The sequence below is a fragment of the Orcinus orca genome, chromosome 14, assembly GCF_937001465.1.
Source record: "Orcinus orca chromosome 14, mOrcOrc1.1, whole genome shotgun sequence".
NCBI classification, from domain to species: Eukaryota; Metazoa; Chordata; class Mammalia; order Artiodactyla; family Delphinidae; genus Orcinus; species Orcinus orca.
Window position 1 is genome coordinate 28478892 of NC_064572.1, and position 19554 is coordinate 28498445.

At 41.4% G+C, this 19554-nt stretch overlaps 2 protein-coding genes and 1 non-coding gene across 7 annotated transcripts; 1 reads left to right on the top strand and 2 right to left on the bottom strand.

The window, feature by feature from the left end:
- Positions 1–299: 299 nt before the first annotated feature.
- SAR1A (secretion associated Ras related GTPase 1A) lies at positions 300–12820 on the bottom strand. Of its 5 annotated transcripts, none has more exons than XM_033407570.2 (8): positions 12692–12818; positions 12230–12290; positions 8796–8869; positions 8542–8661; positions 8046–8111; positions 4909–5012; positions 1669–1800; positions 300–456 (listed from the first exon to the last, which is right to left on the bottom strand). In XM_033407570.2, exons 3-8 carry the CDS (start codon positions 8851–8853, stop codon positions 340–342), a joined length of 597 nt encoding a protein of 198 aa, XP_033263461.1. In that variant the 5' UTR covers positions 8854–8869; positions 12230–12290; positions 12692–12818; the 3' UTR covers positions 300–339. The 5 variants fall into 5 exon arrangements, with proteins under 5 accessions (XP_033263461.1, XP_049553278.1, XP_004280832.1 ...); XM_049697321.1 differs by having other exon boundaries at positions 8796–9247; XM_004280784.3 differs by lacking the exon at positions 12230–12290 and having other exon boundaries at positions 12692–12820.
- Positions 12385–13786, top strand: LOC117196982 (basic proline-rich protein-like). Its single transcript, XM_049696874.1, has 4 exons — positions 12385–12414; positions 12503–13115; positions 13513–13588; positions 13669–13786. Exons 1-4 carry the CDS (start codon positions 12385–12387, stop codon positions 13712–13714), a joined length of 765 nt encoding a protein of 254 aa, XP_049552831.1. The 3' UTR covers positions 13715–13786.
- On the bottom strand, positions 13668–13794 carry LOC117196995 (small nucleolar RNA SNORA27). Its single transcript, XR_004477453.1, has one exon. It is a non-coding gene; the product is annotated as a small nucleolar RNA SNORA27 (small nucleolar RNA).
- Positions 13795–19554: the final 5760 nt, after the last annotated feature.

Here is a 19554-nt window from a genome sequence, read left to right on the forward strand (position 1 = left end):
AAAATAGAATCACTTTCTTTTGAAATCAACCACAGTGGTGAGACGTGTTTTTCTTTCCAGGTGCTCCATGATGGCACACAGCTCTACCTGGCAAATCCTGCCACTTCCAAGTCCCGGGGTGCTGACCTGCACCAGCACGTGGGGCAGCATTACCTCCCAACAGTGTGGAGAAGAGCACATGTCACCACTGGGCGATGAGAGAGCTGACAGAGACTCTTGGCTTCTCAACGCCAGACATGGTTGGAGAGCTTTCCTTGTTCTATTAGAAAAGTTCATGAGGAAGCTGTGAATAGGATCAGTCCAGAGAAGTAAAACTCTTTTATTTTCACTGTCCAAACATCAGTCAATATACTGGGAGAGCCAACGGAAGCCCTCGCCATAGCCTTGCCTCTTGAGCACACTGCACATGAACACTTCCATAGGGCGGGCATTCAGCTCCTTCAGGGTCACATTCCCCTAGGGGAGGCAAAATCAAGAAAGGTCCATTAGCGTCTCCATGTGGAAAAGCTTGAAAGGGTGACAACAAAAATCACTTTCTCTTTCCCTCAAAAGCAAATCTGAGTAGGGATTAATTACAGAAATGTGGTCAAGGCCATTGGGGTTTGTGCTTTCAGGACAGATAAGCAGCCCAGTCCTATTACCAGGTTCTCCCTCTCATTGTGAAGAGCCTTTGCTTTGAACACACCAACATGCATCTGGAAAGCTATGGCAGCAAACCAAGAAAAAGGCCACTGGGACCCACAGAACCAGCAGGCTCTTTCATGGACAAAAGAAATCCAGGACTCCTTAGACATAAGGACATCCTCATTAACACAAGCATTCAGAAATATATACTAATGACAGGTTACATTAAGAAAATTAAAAATTCATGTGCCTGTAAGAGGGAAAACTTAATTAATTAAAGGAAGCATTTCTAGAAAGAACTAGATAACCAAGAAGAAGCAAGACTAAGGAGCCATGCAAAAAAGTCAGGAAGTTAAAGATCCCAGAAAAGGACATTTAAAAAAATTAAATATGCCAAAACCCCAAGCCCAAAAGACCAGGCTTCCTGTAATTATGGCTGTTCTAGATTTTTCTCTCCCAAGCATACTTTTCTGCAACAGGGTTCTCCTTCCTACTGGAAACAGCATAACCTACTGACCTGGAAGACTTGGGTTCTATTCCTGATTCCATCACTGACTTGCTGTGTAGACCTGATCCAATAACTCTCAGAGTTTCCTCATCTTCAAAGTAGAGGTAACAGTCCTACCTTTCAGCAAGGAGCACTGAGGATAACCCAGTGCTCTGATTTCAATGCTTGGAAAGTGATATAAATGATCACTCTTCATAATCTGAAATTTCCAGTGGAAAAAAATTTCTGGCTAAGGGGGGCTTTCAAAATTGATTTCTCAGAACTGGATTTGAAAGACAGTCAGAAAATTCTTAAAATGACAAGTTTGCTTTTTCTACCATTTCCTTCATCCTTATATACCCGAGGAAACTCTCATTAGAAAACAGTTAAAAAAAGAACATGCTCCTGCCTTGAGGGAGTCTAAAATCACCTCTAGTTAAACAAATACTAAGCCCAGTTACTTTTGAAAGACAAGTAAAATCTAGATAGCACAACATGAATGTTTCACAAGCTGTGAATTTCCTTTATAATATGTCCCCTGAAGATTCTTCTCTTGCCTTTCCTGTGGTCTGTCCATAAAGCCCAAATATCTCACGCAGTTTTTCTTCACTGATTGCATCTGTTCTGTCAATTTTGTTACCCAAGATAAGGATTGGCACGTTGGATATTGTTTCATCAGTCATTAAAGCCTAAAGACAAGATAAAAAATGGGTTGAGTGAGGAATCTATAAAAGCCCACCAAATAATGAAAACAACTTTGACTTTCACTTGTCTATAAGGTATCAAATGTAAAGTGAAAATCTGACCATATTTATACCTGAGTGATTAACTAAAAGTTAATCTTGACATTATAACCCCTAAAAATTACCTTGACATTAGTTAGAAATCCCCTAACAGCTTCAAAACAATTATAATGTAAAGCTGTGTCTATTTGCAAGGCAGCAAAACTGCCCAACCTTAACTGTGAGCTAAATCACTCAGCCACAAGCCATCCTCAGCTCTCCCCTGAGCACTGTCCTAGAAGAACAAAGCTCTGGCTACAGAGCCTCACAGATGACTACCAGAGTCCCCAGATATACACTAGATGTCCCATGTGCACAAAGCACTATCTCCGACACTGAGAGGAAGACAAAAGGAAAGGTAAGGGGCTTCCCTGGTGGCACAGTGGTTGAGAATTTGCCTGCCAATGCAGGGGACACGGGTTCGAGCCCTGGTCTGGGAAGATCCCACATGCCACGGAGCAACTGGGTCTGTGAGCCACAACTACTGAGCCTGCGCATCTAGAGCCTGTGCTCCGCAACGAGAGAGGCTGCGATAGTGAGAGGCCCACGCACTGCGATGAAGAGTGGCCCCTGCTTGCCGCAACTAGAGAAAGCCCTCGCACAGAAACGAAGACCCAACACAGCCATAAATAAATAAATAAAATTTTAAAAAAAAGGAAAGGTAAGACATATCCCTGGCTCAAGAAATCCTCACTCTATATTCATCTGTCAGCAAAGCAAGGCAAGTGGATGATTAAGTGTTGCAATGAATAGGAAGAGAATATAAATATTAAAAGACGTTCAGGAAAATAAAATGGCAATGTGGGCTTGAGGAAAGTCTTAGTGAAGATGTGGAAACTAAACTGGACTCTGAAGGAGGGGCAGCGTGTGGACAGGCAGAATCCAAAGAAGGAAGAATATAAGCAATGGCTTTACGGCAGGAAAAGAATTCAGGAAGCCACATGGAGTATCACCTGGCTGGATTAAAGCATTTATGGTGACATGTGTTGACAGAGTAAATGGGTTGGGAAGGGATGACAAGCATTATAGTGCCAGTCTGAGAAGTCAGCTACAATAGATCCCAAAGACCCCCAATCCAGAAATTATTAGATAGAATCTACACTTTTAGTACAATGAATTTGCAAATAGTATCTACCTGTGGTGCTCAGGTAAGGGATGATGATCTAACCTAAGCTAGCAGCATGTAATGAATAGTGCAGCAGGCATTCTGGAGAAAAAAGTGAAGAGACTGATATCTAAATGATAAGACAGATAACACAGGAGTCGAAGCTGGCAGAGATTTCAAGCCTGGGAATCTATTTCACTGACAGGAAAAGCTAGGAAAGAAGAGCAGAGTTGAAGAGAAACCTACTTTGAACATCTCAAGTTCCAGGAAATGTTATACAAAATCAGAGTAAGAATGTCATTCATTCATTAAATACTAACAAAGTGCGTATTATGTGCCCGAGGCTTTACTAGGTACAGGGGTTTCACAAAGAAATAAGACAAGGTCCCTACCATCTAAGTTCACAGTCTGATGGGAGAGTCCTAAAAGAAAATCAGCAAAGACAACAGACACTGATAAGATGGAGAGTTTAACAGTCTGAGAGGTCAGAGAAGGCTTCCCAGAAGCAGTCATACCTGAACTCTGAAATCTCTTAAAAGGACATTTAGAAATTTACCAGCAAAATGGGGTAAGGGTCAGGTGAGAAAACCAGGCAGAGACAGTTACTTCTGCATACGCAAGGGAAAACAAGTTGTTATCTAAGTTTGGAATGTAGATCAAGGTAGGCAATAGAGAGAAAAGCTGAAGAAATAAACGAGGAAAGATCATGAAAGATCTTATGTGCTAAGCAAAAGATCTGTGGATTTTATCACCAAAGTGGTAAGAGACCTATTCAAGAATATTAAGTAGGGCAAAGACAAGTCTGAGTAAGTTCCTTCCAGCATTAGTATATGGCAGGGTGGTGGTGGAATCTACAGTAATTCACTGCATGTCCACGTAGATGAGGGAAAATGAACAGTTCCATTCTGGGAGAACAGAAATGGTAGGTAGAGTTTCTAATAAGTAGCATTATGTATGAGGCTGCAGCACAAGAGAGGTTTAAACAAGAGAAATCCATCTGGGAGTCACTGGCATGTGGGTTGCAGATGAAGGAATGGGAGAAGCCTGGACCAGCCTGGGAAAGCACCAAGATTTAAGGGCTAAGCAGGGGAATGGGTGCTTGTGAAAGAGTCTGAGAAGTATCAGCCAGAGAGAAAGCACCAAAACCAAGAATGTAAAGGGGAATTTAGAGAGAGAATGACCAGTGCCAAGGGGTCAAGTAAGGGAAGGACTGCCCTGTAGGCGATTCTCCATGAGACTAGAGCTTCAGATTCAACAAACATACTTAAACCTGAGGTTCAAATTGCCAGGAACAAAAATGCAGAGAGAGAGTTGTAAATCAAAGAGAAAGACTAAGGCACAGGGTAACACAGTAGGCATTACAAAGGCAACATTACAGAAATTATCAAGCCAAGAAAATGCAATGTTGAGAAAGGAAGAAACTTGAGGTGAGTCCTAGTTAGTATCAAACACTGCACGTGACTGAAACTGAAGACAGAACAGACTATTAAGGTCTGACAAGTCACTCAGTGCAAGAGTGGGCAGGCACAACCTGAGAACACAGATTCAAAAACGCAAAGAACACTAATATCTCCTTTAAGGTTTCACTATGCCAACACTTCATAAACAGTGAACATATGTGCTATGTGAAAGGGAAAGACGTTAATTATGCTGGGAAAACAGGCATTAACTGAGGAGTGTCCTGAGCAAACTGCACAAAGAGTCACCCTATGATAGATATAAGCAAAGTTAATTTACTCGTGTTCAAGCCAAGTTTCCTCAGAACATCGAAAAGCAATGTCTTAGATTTTAAAACACTTTCTTCCTGCAACTAGGACTTTTACCAAATGTTAACTGGAATGATTAAGTATTAGCACTACTGAGCTGTATTTCTTAAACAGAGGCCAAGAAAGGAAAAAATATAAACATACATTAAGCTCAACTTTGGATTCCATGAGTCGAGGATGATCTGCACAGTCCACCAGAAAGACAATCCCATTAATTGCGGGGAGATAATTTTTCCAAACTCGACGGGCTAAAAGACAAAGTTTGCAGTTACATCAATTTAAAAACATATGTACTGAAAATGAATAACCTAATGGTCTATAAAGTAGACAAATCCTGGCCAGGTTTCAATAGCATTAGACTCTGTATAGATTCTCCAAACCCTAGCCAATATTAAGTCAGAACAGAGGATATAAACTGATGGTCCATGAACTGAATCTGATTTTTTAAAATCTGAAAATCAGGGTTTTCTGCCTGACTTTCTGAAAAAGTGCAACATCTGGCAATCCCATGCCTATCTATCCACATGCCGGATGGATAATAATCAGCTGGAACTGAGTGGTGGCTACCCCTTTAGATGAGGTCTCAGTTCTTCAGTCTGAAAAAGTTACCACCACTCCCTACTTACTCCCAATTTCACTCACTTAAATGACCTACCTCACCCCTGGAGCCATTTTAGTTTGCAACCTCTGAGTTAAAATATCAGGATGCAAATTACTTTTCAATATAACTTTCGTCCCAGGTAACCAAAGTGTTCCTAAGTAACCAATGTGTAAGCGTACTGACACATTCATCCACGCAGCCCATAGGGAGACTAGGCTTGACAGGTGGTTGAAGTTCCCACGCCAATTACCTCAGTTTCCTTATTTAACCCAGTGTGCCCTATAAATTTTATTTTTTTGTTTATGACATGAAATGATAATGGTCTGGGAAGTAATGCTTTAATTGTATTATAATTTCTAAGCCATTCGTTTCTGGTCCTTTCAATGGGATGATTAAGGAAGCATCTCTCGGTGTCTAAAATCATCAAACATTTAACAATGGTTACCTCTGAAGAGTGGGACTGGGAAGGGGAGGTTGGGGAATTTCACTTTTACCTCCCATATTTGAATACTGATTTTATACTGAATTTGTGACATTGATCCTGGACTACTTGCATAAGTTAAAATTTTTAAGTTATACCAAAAAAAAGGAAACCTCCAAATGTATAGCATTTTAGTAATTTGTGTAAAATGGTGGCTAGGTTATCATGAAAAAGTGTTTCTGTTAAGTAAATTTTCCTCAAACAAAACAGAACTATGTAAAGATTTTTCTTGACTAACAATGGGGTTATGTCCCGATAAATCGATCGTAAATTGAAAATCTCATAAGTCGAAAATGCATTTAATACACCTACCAAACAGAGCTTAGCCCAGCCTACCTTAAAAGTGCTCAGAACACTTACATCAGCCTACAGTTGGGCAAAATCATCTAACACAAAACCTATTTTATAATGTGTTGAATCTCTCATGTAATTTATTGAACATTGTACTGAAAGTGGAAAAGAGAATGGTTGCATTGGTGCAGAATGGTTGTAAGTATATCAGTTGTTTACCCTCAGGATCACATGGCTGACTGGGAACTGCCCAGCATGATGAGAGACTATGTATGGTACAATACCATACGTGGCTAGCCTGGAAAAAGATCAAAATTCAAAATCTGAAGTACAGTTTCTACTGAATACGTATCACTTTTGCATCACGATAAAGTCAAAAAATCTTAAGTCGAAACATCATTAAGTTGGGGACCATCTGTACAAAAACGCATTTCCCTTCTCTATCAAAACCTGAAAGCTAAATTTATCACACCAAATAATACACAATTCCCAGTTCAGGTGTCTAAAAACACCTACTCCTTCTGCATTCTCCAGATGGTCTCAGTTCAGCTTATAACCGTGTTATCTCTGAATTTAAATTTGTAAGCAGTTACAAATACTTTTGAAAGAAGCAGAAAAGAGACCATACACCCATCCCTACCCAAATGGAAATAATACAAGCTCATTAAAGAAAAAAAGGAAACAAGATAATCTATAATCCTCCATCAATACACAGCCACTGCTAATGTTTCTGTGTACTTTCTTTCAATCTTTCTTCTGTATAGGTATTTTATGTGATGGTGCTCATACTACATAAATGATTTTGTAGGATATAAATAATAAATGAATAAAATAAATGTAATTATACGTTAATGAAATCACTGACTATAAAATTATTTGGATCTCTTCTCAGCCTTCTAGCTAAAATTATCTGACTTTACATTTACAATTACCAATATTCTACTTTTTTTAAACTACACTTTAAAAAAAACTGTATTAGATTCAACCTAATAACATAATGCTCCAAAAGGAGACATCTCAACTCAATTTAATAACAAATGAGTAAACCTGACAGAATCTCAATAGGTTCTTTCTTCTACCTTCCCAGAATATTTATTCCCACATCTTAAATGTTTTACTCCTAAGCCTAGAGTCTTGCCAAATGTAAAGTGGGCATTGATCGGATAAAGATGCCCCATTCTGCATATCTCCAAAACACCTGACAAGAACTGGGAACCAAATGGAGAGCAAGAAGGCAGAAGAAAATGTTCCACCAACGGCCCAAAATGGGGAGAGTATACAAAAAATCAATTCAGATCACGGTGGTCACAAATAGTCACTGTATTATTTTTGCAACTTTTGACAAATTTAAAATTACTTACAAATAACTTAATTTCCTACATACTTTAACTCCATTGAATAACAGATACAAGAAAGACATGATTAAATTCAATATGTGATACTGTAATGGATCTTGCATAAGAGGAAAAATGCTATAAAGGAGATTATTAGAACAAATGACAAAAAAAGGGAATATACACTATAGAGTAGACAAATAAAGCTTCCTGGGTCTGATAATTATTATGATTATATAAGGGAATATTCCTCTTATTAGGAAACATGCATTAAAGTATTTAAGGAGTAAAAGAACATGATGAACTCACAAAAGGGTCAAGAAAAATAAATATTAACATGTTTTACACAGAGAGGGAGACTAATAAATTTGGGCAAAAGTTATAAAGGAGGGGAGTTCTCTGTATTATGTATGCAACTTTTGGCAAGTTTGAAATTACTTAAAAATAAGTGAATAAAACAACTTCATTAAGTAAGATCTCAAGCAATTTAAAAGGTATATATGACACACTGCTTTAAAAAAGGGGAACAAAATGAACCAGAAGTCAACCACCCTTCCACTGAACCATCTCTTACCTTGTTCATGCCCACCAAGATCAAAAGTTGTAAAAGTCATTCCAGCAATTGTCAGCTCTTCTGATGCTGAAAAATAAAGGAAGAAAATAAACTTCTCCATCCAACAAGGCCCAACTACCAGTATTCTAATCCAATACAAATGCAAAACCTAATGAAGCTTTCACTATGTAAAGAAAAGGATACAACGGTGAAAACACTCTTAAATAATTCTAAAAAGCCAACAAGTCTCTTTTCCTCCAAGGTGTTTGCTGCTCCTTAGAAGTAGATATGGGAGATGTGTCCCATTGCAGGACTAGTGAGAACAGATAGTGACAAAGTTCCAGAGGTTTAGATTTATGGGTATTTGACCTGAGTGTATACTATAAGGAATTTTTTTCAAGTAAGCTGTCTTTTGGGGCTTCAGTTAATAACAGAACTGAATCAACTTGGGATTCATCCTACAGCCCTGACACTGACCCTCAAATATCAAAAGGTCACCGGGTATTTTCAAACCTACTCGGATGTAATGTTGGAACATGTTGGCCCAATCTGTCATCTTTGAGCATGTGTAGAAGAGTGGTTTTGCCTGCATTGTCTAAACCCAAGAATACAAGTTTTCCAGATTTCTTGTAGAGTCCTAAAAAAGAAAAAACCAAAAGTTAACATAATTTTCTCTCTACACACCAAAGCCTACTTGTATCAACATTTAAATGGTTACAGGAAATACACATAGTTTGAAACCTATGATATATTTCAAGGAAATGGCTTTACCTAGGAACTGGAGCACACTGCTGAAGCCATTGTAGAGCCACTCAAAGATGAAAGACATTATTAATGCTTACTACCTGTATAAAATAGGAAAGCAGCAAACATTAGCTTTCTGAATGCTAGTATATTTCGGAGAAGTTAACTCTCATTCACTGGCCCTGATGCATGTTTACAGTCCCATGTTTTGGGGCATAAGAAAACAAAGGATTGTGCACTCTGGAGGGAAGTCTCTGGGGTCCTCAGATCTGCACAAACTTCTGGTTTTCTACGTTTCCAATCTATGATACTCAGAAGACTAGGAGTTAAAGATACTTTCCTCTTTTGCTGTGTGATTCACTCCTCCAGGCAGCTGCTCATTCGCATTCCCTAGATACACCACTGCTGTCTACCAGTTAGCAAAACTTCTAGGAAATCAGCCCCATCAATAATCTGGATCAAAATGTCACAATGATGCACTAAGTAGAAAATAAGAATAAAGGCATATTAACCTGAATGAAAAGCATATTAACCCATCCTTGCAAACAACTCTAAAAAACACGGTCACCAAAATCCTACTGGCTGGCACAATTTGCACTGCTCCATTTACCAATGCTATCTCTTCTTAATATTTGTTTAACCCCTCTTATAATATGTATCTCAACTTAAAAAAAGATGATATCACTATAATGGAGAGCCACGAAGAGATAAGAGAATCCGATCATAATGTGAATAATCAACACCTACCTAACCCATTTTACAAATATGGACTTTCTTAAAATAACAATACTCATTCAGGGCATAGAGGGAGGTTCCTAGCCAAGTACATACCTCAATACTGATATTAACACCACTTTTTCTACTGTTTCCCATAAGCCTAGACAAAACAGAAGATGACCCGAAGCTCCTAAAAGGTCTACATACACTGGGGAATAAGCAAGAGGACCTCTGAATGTTAAGAGGGTAGGATCTAGAGCTAATGGTGGGTGTTAAGGTTTCTCAGAGTCAGCATGTCCTGATCACACTGAACTTCTGCCTCAGTATCTCAGATTTGGTGCAGAAAAAAGGATGATCCCCCATTTTCACTCCTCTTCATCAGCAAGAACACCTGAACACAAGGTGGCCAACTGTTATCAAACAAATTTGCTGAAGTTTTGTTTTTAAAAAAAAGTAAACAGGGCTTCCCTGGTGGCGCAGCGGTTGAGAGTCCGCCTGCCGACGCAGGGGACGCGGGTTCGTGCCCCGGTCCGGGAGGATCCCACGTGCCGCGAAGCAGCTGGGCCCGTGAGCCATGGCCGCTGAGCCTGCGCGTCTGGAGCCTGTGCTCCGCAACAGGAGAGGCCACAACAGTGAGAGGCCCGTGTACCCCACACACACACACACACACAAAAAGTAAACAGAAGTTTACTGTAAAAGGGTTAGCCACAAAAACCCACCTATATTCTTCATTCAAAGAATGCTAGATGAAGAAGAAATTGAAAAATGGAGACAGTGTGTGTTAATTTTCTTTTTCATCCAATTACTGCGTTTTTTTAAAATCAGGCCTGTGGCCTCACATGTAAACTTTAGGGACTGCTTTAGTGCTTATCTTCTATGGCTCTTACCATAGAAGGGCCAAATGAAGCTTGGGAGTTTGGGTGGGATGGAGACTGAAGGAAAAAGCTTTTATAGAAAGATCCTAGAATTTCCCCGGTGGTCCAGTGGTTAAGACTCCGTACTTCCACTGCAGGGGCACGGGTTCAATCCCTGTTCAGGGAAATTCTGCATGCCGCGCTGTGCGGCCAAAACCAAAAAAGGATACTAAATAAGGTTTTTTTCCCCTCTTCAGTAACATCAAAATATATTTTGGCAGAAAAACCAAATTTAGTATGTTAAATAATAGTTTTGTCCAGAAACCTTGTCTCTACTTTAAGAAGTCCAATGACTTAAATATACTTACAAAGTTCCTGTAAGTTTCCACTGCAGGTTAAGTAAAAGAACAATGTGCCTCTCCTCTGCAATCCCACCAAACCAGTCATCCTTCCCTATTTTCTCCGTCTACTACTTGGAGAAGCAGGGCTCACCTTTAGAGAGCACCTCTCATTAACGTCACTCCCAATGATTACGACTTTAAAACCCAACACTTATATATTCATTTATATTACACTGGTTTGCAGTCATTACTTTCTAGATAGTTTGTAAAGTTTTACTACATCATTTTAGAAGTATTCCCAACTAGATAAATTCTCCCAAGGTGACAAGGGGAACAGCCCATTTTAGGGAATTTTTCACGGTTAACTGAACTACTTTGACTTTCCAATTTATTTTCCCTTGACATCCTTGCTTTAAAAGTCCCACAATTCTTCCCTCCAAAATGATCTACGGAAAGTACTTGAAGAAACTCTTCAGGTGATGTTAAAAAATAATAAAACCCCTTATTGGACCCAAAGAGTTGCACTGTATTGTTACCCAAAGTTAAGGAAATGTCTCTGATGGCTCCTCCATCCTTGAGATCTTAGGCTTTGTACCCCCTCGTGAGTAATTTTTCAGTTTATACAGTGCCTGCACATATATCTCATTTCAGCCTCACACCAACCCTATGAGGTAGGAATCCTTAGCCTCATTTAACAAGATGAGGATGCTGATGGTCCTAGATTAGCTAGCTTAACCAAGACTGCTCAGCTGAAAAAGTAACAATTCCAGGACTTAAACCCTCCTCTTTTAATGCCAAAGCCAAAGCTCTTCCTGTTAATATCACATAAAATTCCAATGCAAATCACAAAAATGCTTTAAAAAAACATAAAGCTTCCTTAAACCACCAACTACACAGATAATAACCTGCTGTTTTCTTCCTTACAACTCATCACAACTTCTGAACGATATATTAATAACTAGCATTTTATTCCTTTTCTATCCTTGATCCACTTTACCACCTTATGGCACCTTATGGCAAATTAGACTACAATCTAAGGGCTCTAACTACCAACAAAAGCACTGCCAACGTACCTAAAACTAACATTTGCAAATTTCAGGACTAACTGATTCAAATAAATAAAAAGGAGGAGCACTAGACTGACAATTAACCAATAAAAAATCTATGCATCACTTCTTATACATACTCATTACTTCTTATTCATGCTCAGAGCAACCTGAAGACACCGTTTCAGACAGATCTGGGGGTAGCAAGCCGCTGTTTTTTAGCTAAGAAACTCTGCTTGGCTGCAGAGTAAACGTCGAAACTCTGTAAAGCCCCCTGTCAAAACCTAAGCAGATGCACCGCGGTAAAGAAGAAAAGACGAGAACAAGGGAGAATACTAACAGAGATTTTTTTCCATGCACTGAAGAGAGAGGGGAAAAAGGGGGAAGTGGAAGAAGAAAACACGGGGTTCGACCCAGGACAGCAGCAGATGATAACACACAGCTGAAGTGGGGGTGGGGAGAGCCCTGGACTAGGAGCCAGGAGATCTGGTTCAAACGCTCACACTTGCTATCTGCGGGGCCTTGGGCAATTCACTGTGCCTCAACGAGCCTTAGTCCCCGAATCTGTAAAATAAAAATAAAATAAAATAAAAAAGGATAATCATCAAGGACTTCAATCCACCCCACCGAGGGCTGAAGCTCATCCGAGACAGGGGATATGAAGCCGATTCGGAAACCAGAGCGCACCGTACCGACAGGAAAACTGTTATCCTGCCCAGCAGCTGCAAAACCCCCGAGCGGAATGCTGATGGACCCAATACCCGAGAGGCCGGCAGGGGACCGAGCAGACCCGGCCAAGCCGGCCCGTCCCCGCCCAGAACGAGTCCCGCGGCCCCACAGAACCGCCTGCGTGTCACTTCCCCCCCCAAAATCCCGCCTGCGCCGGCCTCCGCCCCGACCCTCTCCGCCGGCCACCCCCGCCCCTCCGGCCCCGGCTCCCTCCTTCCCCGCGGTCCCCGACTCACGGCCTAAGGGGCTCCTCCGGCAGCGGCGGGCGGCTTGGACCCTCCCTCAGAGCACAGAGCCCAGAAGCACCCTGGACCGCCACCTACTCGCCGGATATACGTAACACCCCCTCCCCCGGGACTTCCGGGCGCGTGCTCGCCCCCGCCCCTTCGCAGCGTCACGTCGCTCTGACACCCGGTGCCGCCCTACCAGCGACTGGGACCGCGGAGGGGCGGGCCTCAGGCGAGACGAAGACCCTCGGGGGCGGGCCCGACTTGGCCCCGCCTCCTCCCGTAGGGAGTGCAGGAACCGCGAGACGTGGCAGCGCCGTGCCCCGGAGGGTGGGGGCGTCGTCCTGGAGTCTCGCGGGGGACCTAGACGGCTTCAAATCCGACCGAGTGCGTTCTCAGACGCTGGGGGAAAATCAGAAGTGGCGACCGGCAGGTAGGTAGGTTATCGGAAGGAAGAGTTGACCTCAGAGCCCTCGACCTAAGATGGATCCCAGCGAGCTTCTTCGTTAAATCGCAGTTCCCTGGGATAGCCTGTTTTCTAGAAGAACAGCTAATATTTATTGAGTACTTATGTTCGAGTGCACTGAGTACTTTGCAGGCCTCATTTCATTTGACCCTTTCATTACGGCCCTGTGAAGCAGATACTATTGTTATCCCCAGTTTACAAATGAGAACCGAAGTTCAGAATACTGTGGTAACGAAGCCCGAGTTCATACCCTAGGAAGTGGCAAATCACTTCCAAACCAAATCATTGGTTCCTTCACCTGCATTTTCATATTTAATTCTGAGGACAGCCCTATGAGATTGGTATTATTACTCCGATTTTACAGATAAGAAAACTGAGTCAAATGTAAAGATGAATGATGCTTTTGGATGGGAAGACTATCATAAAGATCTCAATTTTCTGTAAGTAAAATTACAAATTTAACCTGATTCCTATAAAAGAACTAATAGGATTAATTATTATGTGTGTGTTTTTATTACAGTTTGTTTCCTCTGACAGGTTACGAGACAAACACCCCGTTTACTTGAGTTTTAAAAGGGTATTTCCTTTGCCCCACTTGAATGACCAATAAAGACATAAGTCCAGTTGGCAAAGTGAAAGGGGAGTGTTATGTGTGTGTTTTCTAAACTACCCTGTTTGTTCCTAAAATTCAAATGGAAAAATAAACAAGAATAGTCAGAAAACAGGCTCTGAAGAAGCAGAACAATGAGAGGGATCTAGCACTATCAGATATTAAAACATTATAGATCCTCAGTAATTAAAAGTTTGGTACTAGTGCACAAAAAGGCACACAAACCAATGGAACGAAGTACAGATATAAACTCAAATACATGCAGAAATAAAATTAAAGTGACACCTGGGTAGGGGGAGGGATAAACTGGGAGATTGGGATTGACATATACACACTACTATATATAAAATAGATAACTAATATGGACCTACTGTATAGCACAGGGAACTCTACTCAATACTCTGTAATGACCTATATGGGAATAGAATCTAAAAAAGACAGGATACATGTATATATATAACTGATTCACTTTGCTGTACAGCAGAAACACAGCATTGTAAATCAACTATATTCCAATAAAAGTTAATTTTATTTATTTTTTTATTTTTTGCCCACTCTGCGTGGCATGTGGGATCTTAGTTCCCCAGCCAGGGATCGAAGCTGCGCCCCCTGCATCGGAAGCAACGAGTCTTAACCACTGGACCACCAGGGAAGTCCCCAAAAGTTAATTTTAAACAATAAAATTTTAAAAAGATAAAATGGCACCTGGCAACTCCAACAATACTCAGAGGGGGCTGGATAGGCAAGCTCTCCACCTTCCCCCTCCTTTCATCTTGTGGGTCTTCTGCATTGAGTGTGAATCCTGCCCAGACACATTTGAAAGGGGTCAGGCTATGTTCTGAGGCCTCTCACCAGCTTTGACTAAACCAGGGGAACTATGTCCAGAGGGCTTGGAACCCCGGTGTGCACACCTGGAGGCACAAGTTGGCTCCGGTGCAAGTTAATGATGCAAGTTAATGCGTTGGACTACCGGGCCTTGTTAGAAGCCTGGCTGTAAGGTAAGAGGCTTCCAAACCACAAGGATGACTTGGGGGACTCAGGAGGAGGGAGGGAGCACACAGGCAGATTCTCAGGAGAGCTGCAAATTTCATTTACCAGCTGGGAAGCCTTGGTCAAGTTGACAAATGCCCCAAACTACAGTGTACCCACCTCTAAAATGGGTGAAAGAGGCATTGTCATGCACGTAAGCAATTTTTTCAGAGTACGTTTTTAAGAAGTGTTTCAATTATGTGCTTAAAATAAATAATAAAAGGGTTGGGACAGTTGGGTTGTCAAGAAAACCTAAAAGTTGAATTTATAAGTCACATGCCACATCAAGTAAGTTCCAAATGATTCAAAAATATATATATTTAAAAATGACACCATAAAAGTACTAGAAAAATTTTAAAAAAGCATGGATGAATTCCTTATAATCCTGGAATAGAGAAGGCCTTTCTGGCTATGATTGAAAATCCAGAAGCCATAAAAGAAAAGATTGATAAATTTAACCACAGAAAAATAAAAATATTTTATATGGCAAAACAGCAACAGTGATAACACCATAAACTCAAGACAGATGACGAGAAAAAATATGTGTAATCACATCATAGGCAAGTGAAAAATTAACATGAAAAAGACTTGTTAAAAAAAATAGACAAGGAGAGAATCACAATTATCAGGAAAGGAAATACACATGGCTTTTAATCATAATAAACTCATAATAGAAATATAATAAATACAGAAAATAACAAAAGTTAATAAATTTAAAACTCACTGAGATACCATTTTCACCCATCAGGTTGGCAAAAGTCGACCCGTTTATTGGTGGCGAGGCTGTTGTTGAGAGTAGTCAAGGAAGGCCCCACCAAGGTGCCATTTGGACAGGACCTGAAGGACATCTGGGGGTAACATGTTCCAGGCTGACAGCACAGCATGTGCAGAGGCCTCAAGGAGGAGTGTTCATGGCAGCTTCCAGGAACAGCTGGGAGGCCAGCGTAGCCAGGCAGGGTGAAAAGGGAAGTAGTAGCAGGAGGTGAGGTGAGAAAGGTGTGGGGTAGGTGGTTAAGAATTGGGAAGGTTCTGAGAGTTTACCTAATGAGTTAGCCAGGCACACTTCCATGGATACTGGCAAACACGAGACTCCTGGGGCAGAGACAAAGGATTTTATTACCTCAAAGCCTGAGCTTCATGTTTGTGTATTTTGCACTTGCCCCCCAACAAGTACTCTGGGGTGATGCAGAGCAGCCCAGGTGGATTCTGCCCATAGAGTGGATTTGCATCACAGCTGAAGAACCCAGAGCTTAGGGAACCCCAGTCTTTCATAATGGACTGCAGGCAAACCTGGCTGACTTTTGACCCAGATGGAGACAGTATTACACTGGACAGCAGACAAAACTATCCCCTGCCTCAGATGGAGAGTCTCTTCCAAGGCTGTTCTTTATATAAACGTCCTTGAAAAGATAGTCGAAATAAAGGCCTCCAGTACCTCTGCTCCAAGAAGTGCAGAAATATAAGAGATTCATAGAGAATTGTCTCCCAACAGGGGCAAATCTTTACAGCCTTGTAGGCCACTGTGAGGACTTTGGACTTTCTTGTGAGTGGTCTGGAGATGGAGGGTTTGAGCCGAGGAGTTTTATGTAATTCTTCTCCCCACTCTATTCTTATTCCCCTATGCATGCTCAACATTAGGTCGACAGGCACTCAGAAACTGAAATGGAGACTGAAAAGCAACTGTGTTAGGGTTCTCCAGAGAAAGAGAACCAATAGGATACATAGATTTGTATAAGAGGAGATACATGAAGGAATTGGCTCACTCAGTGATGGAGGCCGAGAAGTCCGACGAGCTTCGATCTGCAAGCTAAAGAGCAAAAAAGTCGGTGGAATAGTTCAGTCTGACTCTGAAGGCCCGAGAATCAGAGGGCTGGTGGTGTAAGTCCTAGAGTCTGAAGGTCCTAGAGCAAGGAACTCTGATGTCCAAAGGCAGGAAGGTGGATGTCCCAGCTCAAGAAGAGAGAGAATTTGCCCTTTGTGTTTTTTTTGTTCCATTTGGGCCTTCAACGGATTGGATGATGCCCGTCGACGTTGGTGAGGGGCACATCTCTTTACTCAGTGTACTGAAGCAAATGCTAACCTCTTCCAGAAACACAAGACACACCCAGAAATAATGTTTCACCAGCTATCTGGGTGTTTTTTATTCCAGTCAAGTTGACCCATAAAATTAACCACCTATTGGAATTGTCAACATGGGGGCCATGGGGACCCCCATGCAGTTTCAGGGGAGTAATGGGGATAGATGCTGGACTGGAGTGACCTAAGGAGAGACCATGAGAGGAGGAAAGGGGGCAGTGACCCTGGCCAGTGCCATTAGAAATGTGGCTGTGAAGGAGAGGAGAGACCAGGGAGCCGAAAGGGCATGGATGCTGAAAATTAATGATCCCTTGCTGCATTGAGCATGGTAAAAACTGGAACACCATCTGTGTTAATACATAAAAATTCATTCAATTCTTGAGAAGAATGTATATGTTTAGCCTTTTATCACCTAGAGGATTTCATAAAATGTTGATTAGAAAAATCATTCTGAAAAGCAATCCATCTAAAATTTGAAGAGGTAAAAGTCTTAAGATTTCTAAATGTTTTCCCTTTGACATAATCTAGAGTGCAATTAGGAAAAAAACCTTAATTCTTCTTAAACTAATTTTATGTTTCCTAGTCTGTGCACTGTTGGTGGGAATGTAAAATGGTGCAGCCCCTATGGAAATCAATACGGGGGTTGCTCAAAAATAGGAAATAGAATTATCATATGATCCAGCAATTCTTCTGGGTATATAACCCACAGAATTGAAAACAGGGTCTCAGAGAGATATTTGTATACTGATGTTCACAGCAGCAATGTTCACAACAGCCAAGAGGTGGAAGCAACCCATGTGTCCATCAATGGATAAACAAAATGTGATATACACATACAATGGATATTAGCCAGCCTTAAAAAGGAAGGAAATTCTGATACATGCTACAACATGAATGAGCTTGGGGGACATGCTAAGTGGAAGAAGCCAGTCACAAAAAGACATACTATATAATTCCACTTATACTAGGTACCTAGAGTTCTCAGCTTCCTAGAGACAGAAAGTAGAATGGTGCTTGCCATGGCCTGGGAGGGGGCAGAAATGGGGAATTGTTTAATGGTTATAAAGTTTCAGTTCTGCAAGATGAAAAGAATTTTGGAGATCTGTTGCACAACACTGTGAATGTACTTAACACTACTAAACTATACAGTACACTTAAAAATGGTTAAGATGGTAAATTTATGTTATGTGTATTTTACGACAATTAAAAAAAACAGGGGACTTCCCTGGCGGTCCAGTGGTTAAGAATCCGCCTTCCAATGTAGGGGACGTGGGTTCCATCCCTGGTCAGGGAACTAAGATCCCACGTGCTGCGGGGCAACTAAGCCCACGTGCCGCAACTACTGAGCCCGCACACCACAACAAAAGAGCCCGTGTGCCGCAACAAAGATCCGGAGTGTTGCAACTAAGACCTGATGCAGCCAAATAAATAAAAATAAATATTAAAAAAAAATTTTTTAAAAAACAAAACAGTTTTTGGTTTCACTTGGCACCTCCAGCACCTTCATCTTTCTGTGCCTGGTGTATTTTGGCATTTCCATTTTCTGCAGGGTTATTCCCATCCTTGCCAACATCGACTTTTCCCCTTTTCTCTCTCTCTTTTTAAAAGAAGTATTTATTTATTTATTTGGGTGCGCCAGGTCTTAGTTGCAGCACGCAGGATCTTCATTGCCACGTGTGGGATCTTCATTGCGGCACGTGGGATCTTCAGTTGCAGCATGCATATGGGATCTAGTTTCCTGACCAGGGATCGAACCTGGACCCCCTGCATTGGGAGCGTGGAGTCTTAGCCACTGTGCCATCAGGGAAGTCCCTCCACTTTTCTGTTTGGGTCCCTGCTCTCCCTTCTTTACAGGGGTCTTTTCAGGCTTGGGCTCTGGCTTTGGAGGCACAGGTTTAGCAGCTACTCTTGTATCTATTCATATTACAGGGTTAACCCAGCACCCACAACATACTCCCTTAATATTAGTAGAATAATTAATAATAGTTCTTAATTTAAAAACATTGGTCGAGGTCCCCAAGAAGCATTAAGGATGCAACAAAATAAAGATTCTTTCCTTACATTGCAGAAATTCCAGCCCCCTCCATATGTGCAAAAAAGGAAAAGAAGCCTGAATGTGGAAGCTTTACAAAATTTTTGACTACTATGAATATTGAATTAGAGTTCTCAGGGAAGTCCAAAAATATACATTTTAGTTTGTGGATACCCAATTATAGTCATATTTTGCTACATATTTATTTCCCTTTAGGAAGCAATGAAAGAATTTGTATTTTTTAGATTAATTCATTCAATATTTATGAAGTACATGCTATATGTGAGGACATATGCTAGGTGCTCAGAATACAGAGGGGAACAGAAGAGATAGGGTCCCTGTCCTCATGAGTCTTGCAGTCTAGTGGTACTTGGAAATCATCTCCTAGATTTTTAATGGCCCCACTGGAGGGCGCTCTAGCACCTCCAGAGAGCCCTGGACCCTGCTTTGGAAACCACTACACCACTTCGTACTCCTCTCCACTGCCTCCTGTAGGGCCACCCAGCAAATGCTTGTGGAACATGTTCAAATGGCATATCACACCATGACCATTCCAGTATTTATAGAGGAGTCATGCATTCAATAAATATGCTTGGATATTTCCTAATGAGAAGGGTATGGCGGGGAGGGGGAGATATTATCAAACAGCATTGCAGATC